The sequence below is a fragment of the Mytilus trossulus genome, chromosome 1, assembly GCF_036588685.1.
Source record: "Mytilus trossulus isolate FHL-02 chromosome 1, PNRI_Mtr1.1.1.hap1, whole genome shotgun sequence".
NCBI lineage: Eukaryota > Metazoa > Mollusca > Bivalvia > Mytilida > Mytilidae > Mytilus > Mytilus trossulus.
Genome location: NC_086373.1, coordinates 2,969,677 through 2,986,468, shown reverse-complemented (window position 1 = coordinate 2,986,468; position 16,792 = coordinate 2,969,677). Strand labels below are relative to the sequence as shown.

The window sequence follows — 16,792 nt, the reverse complement described above, 5'->3', positions numbered from 1 at the left end:
CTCGCTTGAGCCGGTCACGGCGAAAGCGAGAATTGCAATCGAGTTGAGATGACCAATGATAATCTGTTTATCGCTATTTTACCTATGACGACATTGTCAATTTCATATCAATTTCAATTTCAACGGTCACGTGGCTCCTTAGTTTCTAGCGATAATTGTCCATCTGAAGCGAGTAGCATGATATGAAAAATTATCACAAAAAAAGATCAAAGGAAAAATGCACAAAATAGCGATAATACGACGTATTAATGAATTCCAGCTTGAGAAGAGCGACATGGTGTGTGCAACAAGTATAACAGAAAGTACTTACTTTACCCGAGGTTTTTTCTGATGTTTGTTTTGCTCTATTTTCATTTACTGTTTAATGTTTTGATGAAGATAATGTCTCCCAATGTGTTATTTGATTCTCATTGACTTATGATGTTTTAGCTGCTTGTATATTGTCATTTCTTTTTCGTTAAACATACAAACGATAAAACGAAATCGAAAAATTGCTAGATAACGTAGTAGACAGTAAATAAGTAAGACAAGAAAGCGGTGAAAAACATGTGTATACTTACCTGCAATAGGGATGTCCTTTCCAACTGCTATCTTCTTTGCTAAGTCGCTCGCTTGGTGTATATTTTTCAGATGGATTTCATTGCGTCTGTTTGTTATGAAATAAATAACAAAACAATAACGTTATGGGGAAGAAAGAGTCAACAAGATGATTAAATATATACTAGTATCGCATACTAGTAAAAGATAAAATATTGGTAGCAATTGTAGCACTTTTCCTTTGATCTTTTTTTGTGATAATTTTCTCGCTCGAGATGGAAAAATTATCGCTACAAACTAAGGAGGACATGTGGCGTTGCTAAATTGACATGCAATTGACAACGTCGTCATAAGTAAAATAGCGATAAACGGTTTATCATAGGTCATCTCACTTTCGCTGTACTAGCTCAAGCGAGAAAATCAATCTCGTTGAGATGACCAACGATAATTTATAAATATTGTTGCTAGAAAGCAATTATAGTACTTTTCCATTTCTTTACTTCAGAGATACTAGTTACTCCTCTATCTGATCTCTTGAAAAAACTGTTAGAACTTGACAATGAGTTTATCATAATAATAGAAAGAAAATTACAATCAAATATATTTTGCAAGACCCGGGTTTCATGTTAGATATTATGATTCATTTGTCCCTTTAATCGTTTAACTTTGTAGTTTGATATCAGCTTCATTATTGTAATTACCTGTCAACTGACGACTTATAAATGACCTCAAGTCTAAAGTCATCTAGCGAAGAAGTAGGTGGCGGAGAACTATTTTCGTGAAGTTGAAATGCTACTCTAATTTTGGTTGTTCGACGTTGACCTCCATTTATTCTCTGTTCTAACTTTTGATATTTACATATTTTAGTAGTCTCTGCATGCCCACTCCATAAGTATGTATCTTTGTGTAGACATTCATTGCCTATTTTCTGTCTTGTTTCGCCGTCTAAAGTTTGTGCTTTCATTATGCAAAGAAAATTACCACTTTGTAATGGAAAGTATTCTTTATTCTGGTTAATTAATAAACCCGTTCCATTGCCATCTTCTTCAGGAATATATCCAAAATGCAAATCACGTTTGTCACAAAATTCTTCATCCAACTCAAAAATGCCCTGACATTTCTTAAATCTTATGGGTAATTCGTTGATTGTGGCTGAATCATCGCTTTGCACAGCATTAAATGTAGATTCCATTTCAACAATTGGGAGCCAGATATTCCTATAGGCCGCTATAGACTTGTACTTTGTTAACGAACTTTTTTTGGCATATCTCAAGAATGTTCTGATTGGATCTTGAACATGTGGTAGGCAAAATTTGATATTGTCTGTCAATATAAGAATTTGTGGAACTGTAGCTAGAATTCCTAATGATTCTTGTGATGAAAGTTGCACGCTAACAATTTGTCCATGTTCAAATGATGTTTGAAATGGAACAAAGTGGTTGATTATTAACGGGTCAGACACCTCTGACGTAACTTCAGTAACACTGTTTTGAACACTATCAATATGCCGCTTATTCCTTTCAAATTCTTGCATCCGTTGATTTACGTTTTTTTCAGCCAGTTTGCTGAATATTACATTATCTTTTCCTTCGAAGACATGTTTTAGTATGTTTTTCCAAAACCCAAATCTAACAAATGAAGTGTTAACGTGAGGATTTATTTTTTGATAGGTGTCGGGTCTAGTTTGTACGTCATTCTGTGTTGGTAATGTAGTTTTTAAACAATATAAACGTTTCCTCCATTTCACAGTTACTTTTGAATGTGCAAATATTTCATCTTCATTTCCTTTTGCGGTCTCTGAATCAACTTTTGTACCTTTATCATCATTCAATGTAGACATATTATTATCATCGGTGACTTCAGGAACATTGCAAACATCTATGTCGCTGAATTTTACAGACATTGTTTTTGTTATTGTATCCTGAAGACCGGGTATAAAAATATCTAATTTTTCGCTTGATACATTTGAAATAAAACTGTGAAAAATAACTGGCTGTGTCTTAAGATGATTAGCAAAGACTAATTCCTTACACTGCACATGGAAATCATCTCTCTTTTTCTTTAACTTATTCAAATTCGCACATAGTGTATGTAAGTCTGAAAATTCATAAGGAGTAGGCGTTCGATCTATATAAGCATGAATCAGTCGTTGGATGATTATATCACAATATCTACTAAGAGGACACGTAAACTGGACAGCTTGATTCTGTTGAATGAAAATAGACATCTTGTATTGATGAACTGGTTCAAACATCCTCAATTCTATCAAAGCCAAAGCCTGTTTTGGGTGAATAAAGTCGGAGCAAATAAGTTCGACTGCTTCTGCACTATTCCTTCCAATTACAGCATGATTTAAAATTGTATGCAATACGTGTGATTGTATTGGCACATTAACTGACTTCCAATTTTCGGTGATAACATCTCCATTTATATCATCATCGTCATCTGACCTTTGTAGCCAGGGATTTTTTTCCAAGGGTGCATTCTCAATAGATAATTTCACTACTTCTTTTATATACTCCTCTTGTTTTTCACATAGTAGATGTGCGTAATACTTGTTAAAAGAATACCATTCTTTTTGTTTAATTATGCTGTCTTTGATCAAATATGTTGGATTAAAAACAGGTATATTCATGGAGAATGCTTGAGTAAGACTGCTACCTACTACATGACTGGCGAGTGAAAGGTATTCTTCGACTAAGGTATGTGCATTTTTTGTTTTCATAATGCAGTCACTTGCTGTAAAATCTACGACTACTGGGGATGTAAAAGATTCCATTCTTAAACGTTTTAATCTCAATTTCTTTGATAGACGGAAAAGCAGTTGTATATCTTTTGCGAAAATGTCATTAATGTGACCTTGATTGTGGAGAATGTGTTCAATATCTAAGTAATTGTAATGAGCAGTTGATTTTAATATAGTTCTTAAAATCGTTTGGTTCGAAACACATATATTGCTTGAGTCAGTTTGGTCCATTTCAAAGTATACGGAAATTGCATATTTTCTACGACTTGGTTCTAGGCTACAAAGATGGTTAATATGATCAGGTAGCATATGCTTATTCTGAACCGTATTTGTACTGTAAATGGAAAATCCACGGGATCGCGCTCCTAAATCTATGGCGTCACCTTTCTGTATAATTTTGCTTACGTCAGTGATATGAACTCCAACTTTATAAATATTCTTTTTTATTTTTCTAATGCTAAAACCATGATTTATAACACCTTCTTCCATTCCAGCTATTGTAAATATATTATCGGATTTGGTTAAATCTTTATAACCGGGTGTGTTCAAGTCAACTTTCAAATCACGAATTTCTTCTACAGAAGGGTAATCCAACCATAAATGCAACCTGTTTTGCAACGCAATGAGCGTTAAACCCTCCTCTATATTTTTAGAACTATGCACAACACCTATTACTGCACCCAGGGGGTTCATATTTGTTATTTTCCATTTTAAAAGAACTACAAAAAACAGCCAGTTTTCTTTGTCGCCATCTGTGATGTTATGATACTTATGAAACTTAAGATCGTTCGTATTGGAATCATGCTTATGAATTTCTACACTTGTTTTTAATCTCTCGGGGTACCTCGTTGCCAGACGTCCATGTAAAATACAAATTTTAGGAACAGTCTTACAAATTGGAATCATCAAATGACTCTGTCTTCGGTCGACGAGACAAACAAAAACAGGATGAGACACATTTTTGAAACGTTTTCTATCAACAAATGAAACGACTTCACCATAGTATTTCTTATCTTTTTCAGGTTTGCCTTTATTTGATATTTTAACATACACAGTGTCTTCTGTATATGTTTGTCCACAACTTGCCCGCCCAGCAATGTTTATTTTCAAATTTTTTTCTTCCTCTGGAATACAAATGGCTTCTTCCATGGACTGAATTTTCATTGTACATTTTTTATATATTTCAGGTTGTGTTATATACTTAGTTTCGTCAAATGACAAAAATACGTTTGGATAGAGAAAAGGCTTTGAATCAGATACTTTCTCTGTCCTGATGTATTCATATCTATTGATTTCCAAACCCTCTTGAAACCAGGACGACTTGTGTTTCTCAAATAGGGAGTCTGTGCTTTTATTTTGTTGTCTCTCAATATTTTGTAGACGATTTCTGCGTCGATTTGTTTCTTCATCGTACCAATCGTTGTCCGAATCTGAATCCATATTAGACATGTACTATGCCGCTAATTATTGACCTTCATCCTGTTAAAACATGCAATTTGATTAAAACTTTAAATGAATAGTTAATTAAACAAAAACAGACAGGCAGATATATTAGATTGACAATTAGTGCAGGCAAGATGAATGAATTGTGATTTCAGATTTTTAATGTCTTGCTATTGACCATAAGCAGTAAAAGAAGGACGAAAGAGACCAGAGGGACAGCAAAACTCATAATATTTAATAATCATAAGAGTAAGAGTAATATTTGCACTTGATTTGTGGGAAAAACGCTGTAAGAGTCATGCTTTATATTATTTTGGAAGATAAAAAATAAACATTTTGTATATTTGTTAAATAGGGCAGCAAAATGAATCAGTTGCCTTGTACCTCGAAAATAAAATCACACCTAAGCGCATGTTATCATTAAAATTTGCTCTATATCGGGTTGTTGTCTCTTTGACACATTCCTCATTTCCATTCTCAATCTTATTTGAGAATACCTTTCTAAACTGCAGTTTTCCTGAATTTTCATGAATTAAATTTTTCATTTTTAACTTACCATTTCTCAGCAGTAATATGCCTAACTAAATGGCCATTAACTTCGTTTTTTGTCTAGCCTTTTCAACAGTTTGTATTCAAGCGTCATTGACGAGCCTTTAGTCGACGAAATGTGTGTTTGACGTACAAAATGATAAGCGTGGTATCTTACACAATTTACTTGTAGTAGTCTACCAACGTCATTTATATCTAACTATATTTATATTTATTCCATTTTCCACAAAAAAAATTAAAATAGTAGGTTAAGTAAGACCCCTTTTTGGCCCCAAAATATAGCAGTTTTACTAAACTGTGAAATTGTAACCTTCTAATTATTTATTAAAGTAGAATTCTTCTGCTACATAAATATAGGCTGTTTTTTTTGTTTTTGTAAAGTTTTCTGTAATTAGTTAATACTTCAGTTTCTTTATGTTAACTCTTTCATATACATTTCATAAAATTTACTGTTTGCAATAGCATGAATTGTTCTATAATAAGAATATTCTTATCCCGGGCATAAAAACAATGCCGTATTTGGCGAAACCTTTTCAACTTTTGATCTTCAGTGCTGTACAACTTTGTACTTTTCACTTTCGATCTTTTATATCTGGGCGTCACTGTTGATTTTTTTGTGGACAATGCGCGTTTTTGGCGTATTGAATTTTAAACCTGATGCTTTTTGTTATCTTTTAATCATGTTTTTCTTTGTCTAATATGTCTCCTATTTATTTGTATTGTAGTCCTGTAATATTATGTTGTCATCTCAATGTTATATTTTTTTTTTTTTTTAAATATAAAACATATTTTATTAACAATCGCCTGTTACATCAACCCTCAGTTGCCCAGGGGAGCAACTAAGGGGGCCCCAATTGTTACAGTCTCATTTGTCGGGGAAAAATCAAATGAGAAAAAAAACTCCCACTATAAATTATTAACATCAACCCTCAGTAAAAGTATTATCTGTCCTTGTACAAATGTACATATACCTGCAATCATTATCGATCTATATATCTTTACCTCTCACCATATATAATTTTTTTTAAATAAAGTTTGTTTTGTATCTTTATTTCTCACAAAAGCTACCTGTATTTATTAAGCAGTTTCAAAGTTACCGTACATCAAGTCTTTTGTTATGTTAATTTCAATTACATTTAAATTATGGTCATGTGATTATTTACCACGTGCGATTTTTTAAAGGGATGTGTTACAGTAGTTCATTCATAAAAAAATGGATTATTTAATGATTTTTGATTTCCAAAAGGTTTTATTTCAAAGATATGGTGAGTAAATATTTGTTTATGAAATTAACCTGTTGATACAACATGTCTTGTTACAATTAGATGATAAACATGAATTACATACACAATAGAAATTACATGTACATAGGGAGCTGAGAGCAGTATACATATTATTATTCAATCAGTATCAAAGAGGTCATTGCACTGACCTGACCACACAAAATGTATATTTATATACAAAAAATGTCACACATAATAGAAAAGGCTTCGTTTTTTGTATTCGGTTTAAAATATTTGAGCAAAAATTGCATTTCTTGTTTTATCATATTTAAGATCAACGATTTACTTATCCCTTTATTTTGATATTTTGCGATATTTCTAGTTTTCCAGATAACCCATTTCGTGATTAGAAGTACCGTATCTAAAATTTGGGTATAAGATGCATCTGCATTAATGACCCCAAATATTATACTTGTTTCCGATTTTTGTAATTTTTCGATATTTAACTGTGAACAAAAAAAACATATTTTCTTAAAAAATCTCCCGCCAAACGTCTTCCACCAGTTTACAATAAATAAAAAGATGAAAAAGTGACACTTTCCGTTTGAGCGATTCATTTTTTGTAATTTTTCTTCAGTGTAAATTATATTATGTAGTAACTTCCATTGAAGTTGTTTAGTTTTCCTATTAGCTAAATTCTTATTCAAGGTTTCCCAAATGTATTCCCATGGTAGCTCATTCCCAAATTGTAAATTCCACTTAAACTGGCTTTTTGGAGCTGTTTTATTCTCATAGAAGTATCTTATATCTTTAAGGCATAATTTTTTGGCCTCGACGACAACTCCATTTTTTATAAATTGACAAGAATTTATTAATTTTATAGGTCTATCAGAGTGACTTTGCATGCTAGAGTCTGTTTTTAAAACGTCAATTTGTTGATGTGATAGCGAAGATTTAATGCGGCTATATAGTGCAATCCAATTCCTTTTATCTTTAAGACGGTTAAAAATATCAAAAGAAGTTTTAAAGGATTTATTGTCTAAGTCCCATATATCTTTAATTTTTTTTATTCCACTGGAGGCAAAATTTGCATAATATAATGCATGTCCCTTGAACTTAAATTTAAAATTGCCGAATATATTTTCCTCTAAAAGGTCCTCTTTCGTGACCGATGTTTGGATTTTCTGTAAGTCAGACCAGGAAATTAAAAGTTCTTTATAATATTTGGACATTTGTATTTGCCTAAAACATGTAGTGTCCGAACAAGAACATATAAAAAAATCTGTATCATATTTTTCGTCTAGTGACGTTAACCAGTATTTTCCTATTGCATTCAGTTTTTTGTGTTTTTGAGTTGACAATACTGTACATACTTTTCACCTGTTTTGATTTAATAAAGTCCCTTAAGTTTATCATTCCTATCCCCCCTTTTTCTTTCGGTAAACAGCACACTGTTCTAGCGATTTGGTTTGTTTTCCCATCCCATATAAAGGACCATATAATATTATTTATTTGTTTTTCGTATATCTCCGGGATACCTCTCATTTCAATGTCGTATCCAATGACGGACAGTACAAAGGATTTAATAATTAAAACTTTTCCCGTAAATGTGAGATCTCTTGATTTCCAAACTTCCATACAGCTTTTTATCTTATTTATTTTTTCTAACCAAATTTGATCTAAGTCTATCCCGTATCCATGTTGTACCCCTAATGCTTTCACAGGACGCTTAGACCATTTAATTTTGTTAAATTTTGGTTTTTTATTTCGCCACTTGCCTAAATACAGTCTTATCCATATTCATTTTAGCCCCCGAAGCATTTTCGTACAGTTTTAAAATTTTAAATGTTTCTTCGATAGACTCCTCACTTTTATTAAAGAGTTGAGTATCGTCAGCAAACGTATTTAGCTTTGTTTCAATATAGTCCCCCGTTCTAGTAGGAAGTTTTATTCCTTCTATATTATGATTGTTTCTAATTGAAGCTGCAAGTGGATCTGCTTGCAGGATATATAGCATCGGGGCTATTGGGCACCCTTGACGAATTGAACGGGTTATGCCTACGAATCTAGAAGTAAACCCATTCGTATGACTACACGTCTTGTCGTTAATGAAAAGCATTTTTACCCAACTCCGGAATTTTTCCCCAAACCCAAATTTTAACAATGTTATATTTAACTTTACCATTAAAGTGCGAGGTTTGGCATGCCACAAATCAGGTTCAACCCACCACTTTTATTCCCCTTTAAAAGTGTCCTGTACCAAGTCAGTAAGATGGCCATTGTTAAATTATTGTTCGTTTATGTGTGTGTTGCATTTTAACGTTGAGTCGTTTGTGTTTTCTCTTATTTTTGAGATATTGAGATAAGACGTGGCACGGTACTTGTCTATCCCAAATTCCTGTATTTGGTTTTCATGTTATATTTGTTATTCTCGTGGTGTTTTGTCTGATGCTTGGTCCTTTTCTGTGTGTGTTACGTTTCGGTGTTATGTCGTTGTTCTCCTCTTATATTTAATGCGTTTCCCTCGGTTTTAGTTTGTTACCCCGATTTTGTTTTTTGTCCATGGATTTATGAGTTTTGAACAGCGGTATACTACTGTTGCCTTTATTTGACAATACAATGTACATATATCGGGTACTAGCATCATTAAGTCATGATAAATTACTGAAATCTCCACAAATCTAGCATTTTAGTTAAATTTTAGACGGTTTCCGTCTAAAATTAAAGTGACCGCAATCGAGTTCATTCATAATATTAAAACGTTAGTTGTATTTGATGATAATACATAACATATATCAAGTTTGAATATTAACACGGATGCGACCACTTTCATTTTTGACAAAAACCGTTTTTTGGCATATTTGAGAGATTTATACCCATTCATTAAAAATAACACGTAGTTACACTTTAAGAACCGCAAAATATACAGGACGAAACGGAGGGCTCAAATCTCATTGAATTACAAATGATTGAAAATTGATATGAATATAAACTTTTGTCCCACATGTATTACATGTATTACATAACAATACAATATTTAATACACATGCAATCAGTAACGTTACACAAAACTATGCACTGCTATCAATCATAGTGGTGATATGCAGATAAAGATCATGATACGCTAGGTATTAAAGCTAATAATTATAAGTTGAAAAAGTCCCATGACCTTTGGTTAAAAAATTATAAAAAAAACAATGATGAGGTTAATTATTGTTAAATCAGAAACATCAATTGATTGATCATGATTGATATGAGATGATTTGCTAATAAGATAAGTCACAATTTTCAAAATTTAATCATTATAGGTCATCTAAACACCAAAGACCTTACCAACTTATCAGGTGAATTATATAGTATCATACCTTAGGCAAAAGTCACAATTTGAAAAATTCAACCATTATAGGTCATATTACGGTGTCAACTCAGAACCATCAAAAGATGCCTCATCCCGAACTGCAAGTAATAAAGGGCCCAAAAATAACTTGTAAAATAATTCAAATGGGAAAACCAACTGTCTAATCTATTTTAAAAACCGATAAAGACAACCACAGAACAGTATGTAGAAGATTGATCAACATGTAGGTCCTTTGCGTTGAAAGAACTCGCTAAAGCTCTTACGTGTATGACGGTTGCATCAAATCCTATTATATTGACAAAGATGTGTGAACATAAAAAACAAACAGACATTAAGGTCAACATGTCATACAAAGTGGTACAGTAGTAAACAATGTGCTATTATCTTAATCACCATAAAATCAAATTATATGTAACAGGAAATGTTCTGCTTCATGTAAAAAACTATTGAAGAGCAAACCATATTCATAACCGTCCATTATCACTTAAAACTTAATAAATAGTTATAGATTAATGATGTTCCTAGGCTTTTAAGCACCTATTGTTGGTGAAAGTCAATGCCTTCAAGAAATTAGATGTCATATGCAAAACGAAATAACAGGTTCATATTAATAAAAAAAATCTGATATTATGTTTAACCAGGAACAAATATATTGCGATAAACTGTTCCAAGGTTTAATTTTAAAACTTTTAAATGTAACAGGAAATAGAAAATTGCCTACCTGGCTTATGAAACTCATCGAATGTTTACACGCACTACCGTGGATCTCTCGGCAAACAGGGCATCGAGGTTAATGTCTGCAAGAAATAAAATACCATATACAAAACGAAATAACAGGAACAAATTAATAACAAAAACATGTGATATCTTTTTTAAACCAGGAACATATATATTGAGAATTACTGTCCCAGAATTACTTTAAAACTTTTAAACAAATAACATGTAATAAAAAAATTGATTACCTGGCTAAGCTAATGAAATTCATCGAATATTTTAGCACACTTTCGTGGGTCTCTCGGCAAACAGGGCAGAAAACACATCCAATCGGATAAAATTGCAAGGGTGAATAATTTAGATGAATTCGCACGAAAAGAAGTTCACTTTTTGTATCGATCTTAATACCAAATTGAAATGTGACTTAATACCAAAGACCTTACCAACTTATCAGGTGATTTATATGTTATCATACCTAAGTCACCGATCAATCATCTTATGTTTGTGTGTTGACTGGGGGTGGATGGTCAAATTGAATCTGATTTTCAGCAGAAATTAATTTTTTTTTAAAATCCTAACCGTTTAAGTAAATCAATGGTGATCTGTAATAATCTGACAACGTACACAATGGGACGATCCATTGAATGCCACAAGAAGCCCGCTACAGGCATGTTGCAGTGATTCCCTATATAATAAACCTCATTTTCCCCCGAAAAGAAGGCAAGTCTATTGTATCGACCAATGGGTGACCTGCAGTAACCTGGTTAAGTACAGTAAGCCGATGGTGACCTGAGTTAGCTTAGCTATTTACAGAAATACAATGGTGAACTGAGGTAAGCTGACTATTCACAAAATATAAAACTGGCCTGAGGTAACCTGAACATTTTTAAAATTGTGTTTTGTAAAGCTGAACTGGGGTGTTATGACTATGAACAGTATGACAGTGGTGACCTGATGAAATCTGACCATGTATAGTAATACAGTGATGACCTGAGGTAACCTGACTATTCACCATAATGAAATGCTGTCATGAGGTAACCTGAACATATTCTGAAATTAATGATTTTGGGTCATATGACCATGTAAGTATTATAGGGGTGACCTGAGGTAACCTGACCATGCACCATAATGCAATGCTGATCGGAGATAACCTAAACATATCCAAATTTTGTTTTGTAAAGCTGCCCTGGGGTATTATGACTATAAACAGTATTAAAGGGGTGACCTGATGTGAACTGATCGTGCACAATGATGCATTGATGACCTGAGGTAACATTAAAATATTTAAATTTTGTAAAGCCGATCTTAGGTGACATGACTATGTTAGTATTACAATGGTGACTTGAGATAGCCTTATCATGTACAGTAATACAGTGACCATTTAACGTAATACAGTTGTGACCTGAGATAACCTTGCCATGTACACTAATACAATGGTGACCTGAGTTTACCTGACCATTCACCATAATTCAATGCTGACCTGAGACAATCTGAACATATTTTGTAATTAAAGCTGACCGAGGGTCACTTGACCATGCATGTAGTATAGCGATGACCTGTGGTAACCTGACCTTGCACTATATTGTAGGGTTGGCAAAGTATTACCCGCCCGGGAAAACACAGGTTGGAAAAACCAGGTTTTTCCAAGGCTTGGCAATACTCCTAGAAATGGATAAAGCTGGGCATTACTGGACAATATGATTTTTTAAGCTTATTTGTCACAACTTGTTGTAGTTTCACAGTATTAAAGCTAAATATATACTTTCTATACAGAAAACCATTTTAATTCCAAGCATCAGTTCAACAAATGATTTATCCAAAGTTGATTGCAGTGTTTTAGTGAATGGTTAATTTTAATTGTTATGCCTAAGGGGTCATGTCATTTAACACTTATAGAATTGAAAAGGCTGACAATTGTTACATAAACAAATAGGTGTCCTAATCTGAATAATTACTTATAAATAAAAGTGATGTAAATATGCATCATTTAAATTTAATTTTTCCTACATGCAATTGTTAAGTCTAAATACAATATACTAATAGTTATATATATTTGATAAAAAAAAATTGCCAAGGACGTATAACTAACAATCTAATATATGTCCTTGCTTTGCTAAAATATTTTAATAGTTCGACCCATCTTGACAATTCAAAGCCTGCTATGTTTATAAATATCTCAAATATATGGCAGTTATGTTTGAATACTAATTCTCTCTTAAAGTCATGCCAAAAGTTTATATTACCCAGTACTGCCCAGTAAAACCCGGGTTATCCCAGTATATCCCACTGTGTTGGGCAATACTCATAAAACCTGGGTTTTTGTCAACCTTGCCATATTACAATGCTGACCTGAGGTAACCTAAACATGTTCTGTGTTTATAACTGGTCAATGACTTTGAAAGTGGTATAGTGGAATCCTGACCACGCACCATAATGCAATTGTTTAAAAGATAACATAACGCAGAATATGTCCAGGTTAAACTACAAAATCTTACTTTACACCTGTTTTTACTTTCAAATTTTATATTACTATACAATAAAAGGGTTATTGCATGAATATTGGGGACTATTGTCCCTCTTAAAACATATATTGCACTCGCAAGCTCATGCAGTATAAAATTCTACTCGGGACAATACTCCCCCATATTCATGCAATTACCCTAAAGAATAGCATGCACTTATTATTCTATAACATCATGGTTTTTATCTATTTACTAAAGCTGTTTGTATTGATGTAAGTGGTATGGTTGTGTCAACATATATATACTGACCGACTTACGATTCGCAACACTAGATTATTTTGTGTTATTTTTTAATAAATGTGGCAACGTCTTAAGCCATGTCAGCCTGTTACAAACGCCAAAATGATTGTCAAAAAGGTCAAAAAATTCTGTCTGACTATTTTTGGGTTCTGTTTTACACCTTCTGATTTTGCATTTGTTCAACCCATTAATTGGCCTGGCAGTTATGCGGTTGGAACTTGAGGGCCTTAAAGGTTTTCCTTCAGTCAATTCTTTGGCAATGCAGTTCATAGGAAACATTTATGGCATGAACCTGTACTCAATGGCACTCGGCAATTTGGTTAGCAGTTGACGTTGCGGCCGTAAACATGATTTGCAAATGGCGTTGCATAATCAAATTCTGTTGACGTTTCATTGTCACTACACGTTGATCTGTTCATTGATGGCCAGCAACAAATCTTGTCTTCTTGTATCGTTGTCGGAAGGACAATAGGACGAGTTTCTGATGTCATACGGTATGGTTGCAGCACATTTATGTTTTCATGTTTGCAGTATTCTTAAGGGCTAATTCAGTTCTTTTTTTGTTTTATTTCTCAGACTTGGCACAATGCATATGCAACATTTGAAAAAAAATAAGAAGGGCAAAGAATTGAAAGAACTGTTTCACAAAGCAAAAAAAACTGAAACGATCTTTCATGGGACCAAAATTTCGCTTAAAGAGATTCGTGCTACCTCAAAAATACGGTATGTTCAATAACCATAGGTAAGTCAGATTTTGATTATTTGTAAGGAGCATGATAAGCATTAAATATAGTTGTAAGACAATCAAAAAAGATTTGGTAAAAAAAATCAACAAAATAAGTGTTGCGTTTCTAAAGTCGTTCAGTATATATCCATCCATCGATCTTTTTTCCGATTCACCCCTACTTTTGACATTTTTATTTATCATTTCAGTTTATTGTGTTCACAGATGGTTGTCAATATGATAGAATTTTAAGTGACTCTCATATAAGTGAGCGGTTTAGTTAACTATAAAACAAGGTTTTTACATAAGTAAATGTATGTAACACATAAGGAATATAACTTTTGTTTTTCATTCTTTGATGTGTTGGAGCTTTTTACTTTGCCATCTTATAAGCGACTTTCCATTTTTGATTTTCCTTGGGAATTAAATACTTTTGGTATCTTACTTTTACAATATCTAAGACTTTTAGAACAGTCTCAGAAGTGGTCATTTACTCTGTAAATATTGTTAATGAGACAATGTGCTTGAAGAAACCAAATAACGTCAAAGTGTTCAGATATAGGTCAGAGTATTGCATTCAACAATTAGTTACACCCATACCACATAGTCAGCTATAAAGGGAAAGGAAATGACAAACGTGAAAAAATTAACAAGAAAAACCAACAAACAGCCGATATTTTATATCCAAGACAATAAAAAGAAAAACAAATATGATATTAAGCGACAAAAATACACACTGAACTAACTTTTACTTGATTAGGAAACTATCACATGCAGAATGACGGGATTAAACGTTTTGACGCCTGGTACTCTAAACCCCAACAGTGTATCCACATGACAACATAAGATCAAATTATACAAATCAGTTGATGATGACTTAAGTCATCTGATTACAGAACCGAATTGCACAAAAAAATGTATTTTTGTTATAAAAACCCCTTTCTACAATAAATACATGTATGTAAGGTAATAATATTTGAAATTCAATGATTTATAAGGGGATTTTCTCATAATATTACGATTCCTGAAGAGAGTAAGAATTTATCAAATTGTTAATTGTAAACACTAAGGTTTTTCTACCTCAGGCATAGATTACCTTAGCTGTATTTGGCAAAACGTTTAGGAATTTTGTTCCTAAATGCTCTTCAACTTCGTATTTTATTTGGCCTTTTTAACTTTTTTTTATTCGAGCGTCACTGATGAGTCTTTTGTAGACGAAACACGCAACTGGCGTATATACTAAATTTAGTCCTGGTATCTATGATGAGTTTATTTCTAAAACTGTCCAAATTAATTTATTTTAATTACTTCAGCCAACAGACAACATGACTATAAAAGGAGCAGATGAGTCACTATATGGGCTTATTCGTGCATATGAAACACATCTGCAGGTATAAAAAGAATTTTAAAGCACGATTATTATGATCCATTTCCCCGCATGAAAGTTCATTTTAATGTGTCATTCTAAATTAATATACCGCGATATTTGTCGTATTCGCTTGTTTTAAAAATTATATATACATTTCAAATGATCATAGGAAAATTACATTCCGGGTCCATCTTTGGCAAAATTAATCACGAAACCCGGTCGTACACCTTGACAAAACTGTGTACTTTAATTTTAACATGACATTACTTTGAAATTCATATCTTGCACATAATTCAAAATATTGAGATTATCAAAGTTTATGCAATCTGCATGTAAATATCTTTCTCTCCGTACTTCTCTTCCTATACAATGTGTACAATTTAACCGAGAAATCAAACAAACTGGCGGCAAATTTCACTCAATTCGTCATTTTGACGTTCTTCTATTAAACAATTATCCGTTAAACTAGAACGGTTGTAGATATAATTACATCTATCAATCGAAAACAGTTATAGATATTCTTCAAAATCATAAAACTAAGAAATAATAAACATATACAATACCTTTTCTCTATTTTTTTATGGTCCGTGTCCATATCAGGTGACATACCACTTATCAAAAATCCATATCTGTTAGACCAAATATTGCAATTATCACAGCTTTCTAAATATTCTATCTTAAATTTCACTTCATTGAGACCAGGCAGGTATATCCTTAATTGAACATGCATCACCTTTCTATGTGCCAATTTTCAACCAACCTTTTAAATCATATAAGAAAAATCTGACCTTCGGAACTCAGGTGACTACCAAAAATGAACCCTGGTTTTCTGAAAATCTAAAATAAGTATACTATAGGGCGCCTAATTGTTACATTTTTCCTGCAAACCCATTTACTTTTGGCTATAATGGGCTTAATATATTTCTCTTTCACCAAAAGATTCATTTCAGCACATTTGTTGCTAAGTTCAAGTAAACAATGCCATCAAATACACTGTTTTGTGTTAGAGTAGGGCTACTCTTACAACCGTTCCGGATTGAAGGGAGAGAGTTGGTGCATTGGCACTTAGAAGTTTATTTTTTTTCCGGAGTAGCTCAGACTCAGTTGAACAGTAATGTTCGGTTGCTTTGGGTGTGCATTTTGTGTTTGAATAACAGAAGTATCGACCAGATTTCTAATCATTACAGAATTAAATATTTGCAGTTTTGTTGTGTATTAAAAAATATGCAAATGAACTACATATAGCTGCAGTTAGTTTAGATACCATGTTTATTTTCCTCCGAAACATTTTACTAATTAATCTTTCCTACCTTTCCCGATTGTGTCCAAATAAAATTTAATATCATAAACATTGATAACGAAGTATA

The 16,792-nt window shown here is 32.8% G+C and overlaps 1 protein-coding gene across 2 annotated transcripts in view; it reads right to left on the bottom strand.

Moving 5' to 3' along the window:
- LOC134712400 (3'-5' exoribonuclease HELZ2-like) overlaps positions 1-16,792 on the bottom strand; it is a 54,546-nt gene that overhangs the window by 13,877 nt on the left and 23,877 nt on the right. The window contains exons 1-4 of one of the 2 annotated variants that reach the window (XM_063573931.1): positions 10,819-10,946; positions 10,578-10,653; positions 1,239-4,762; positions 561-646 (exon numbers count right to left, since the gene is read on the bottom strand). The exons of the other annotated variant lie outside the window; for it this stretch is intronic. Of the exons in view, the coding sequence (XP_063430001.1) occupies positions 561-646; positions 1,239-4,732 (3,580 nt within the window). The 5' untranslated portion in view covers positions 4,733-4,762; positions 10,578-10,653; positions 10,819-10,946. Of the gene's footprint in view, positions 1-560; positions 647-1,238; positions 4,763-10,577; positions 10,654-10,818; positions 10,947-16,792 lie in introns of those variants that run through there. 2 annotated transcript variants of the gene reach the window in all.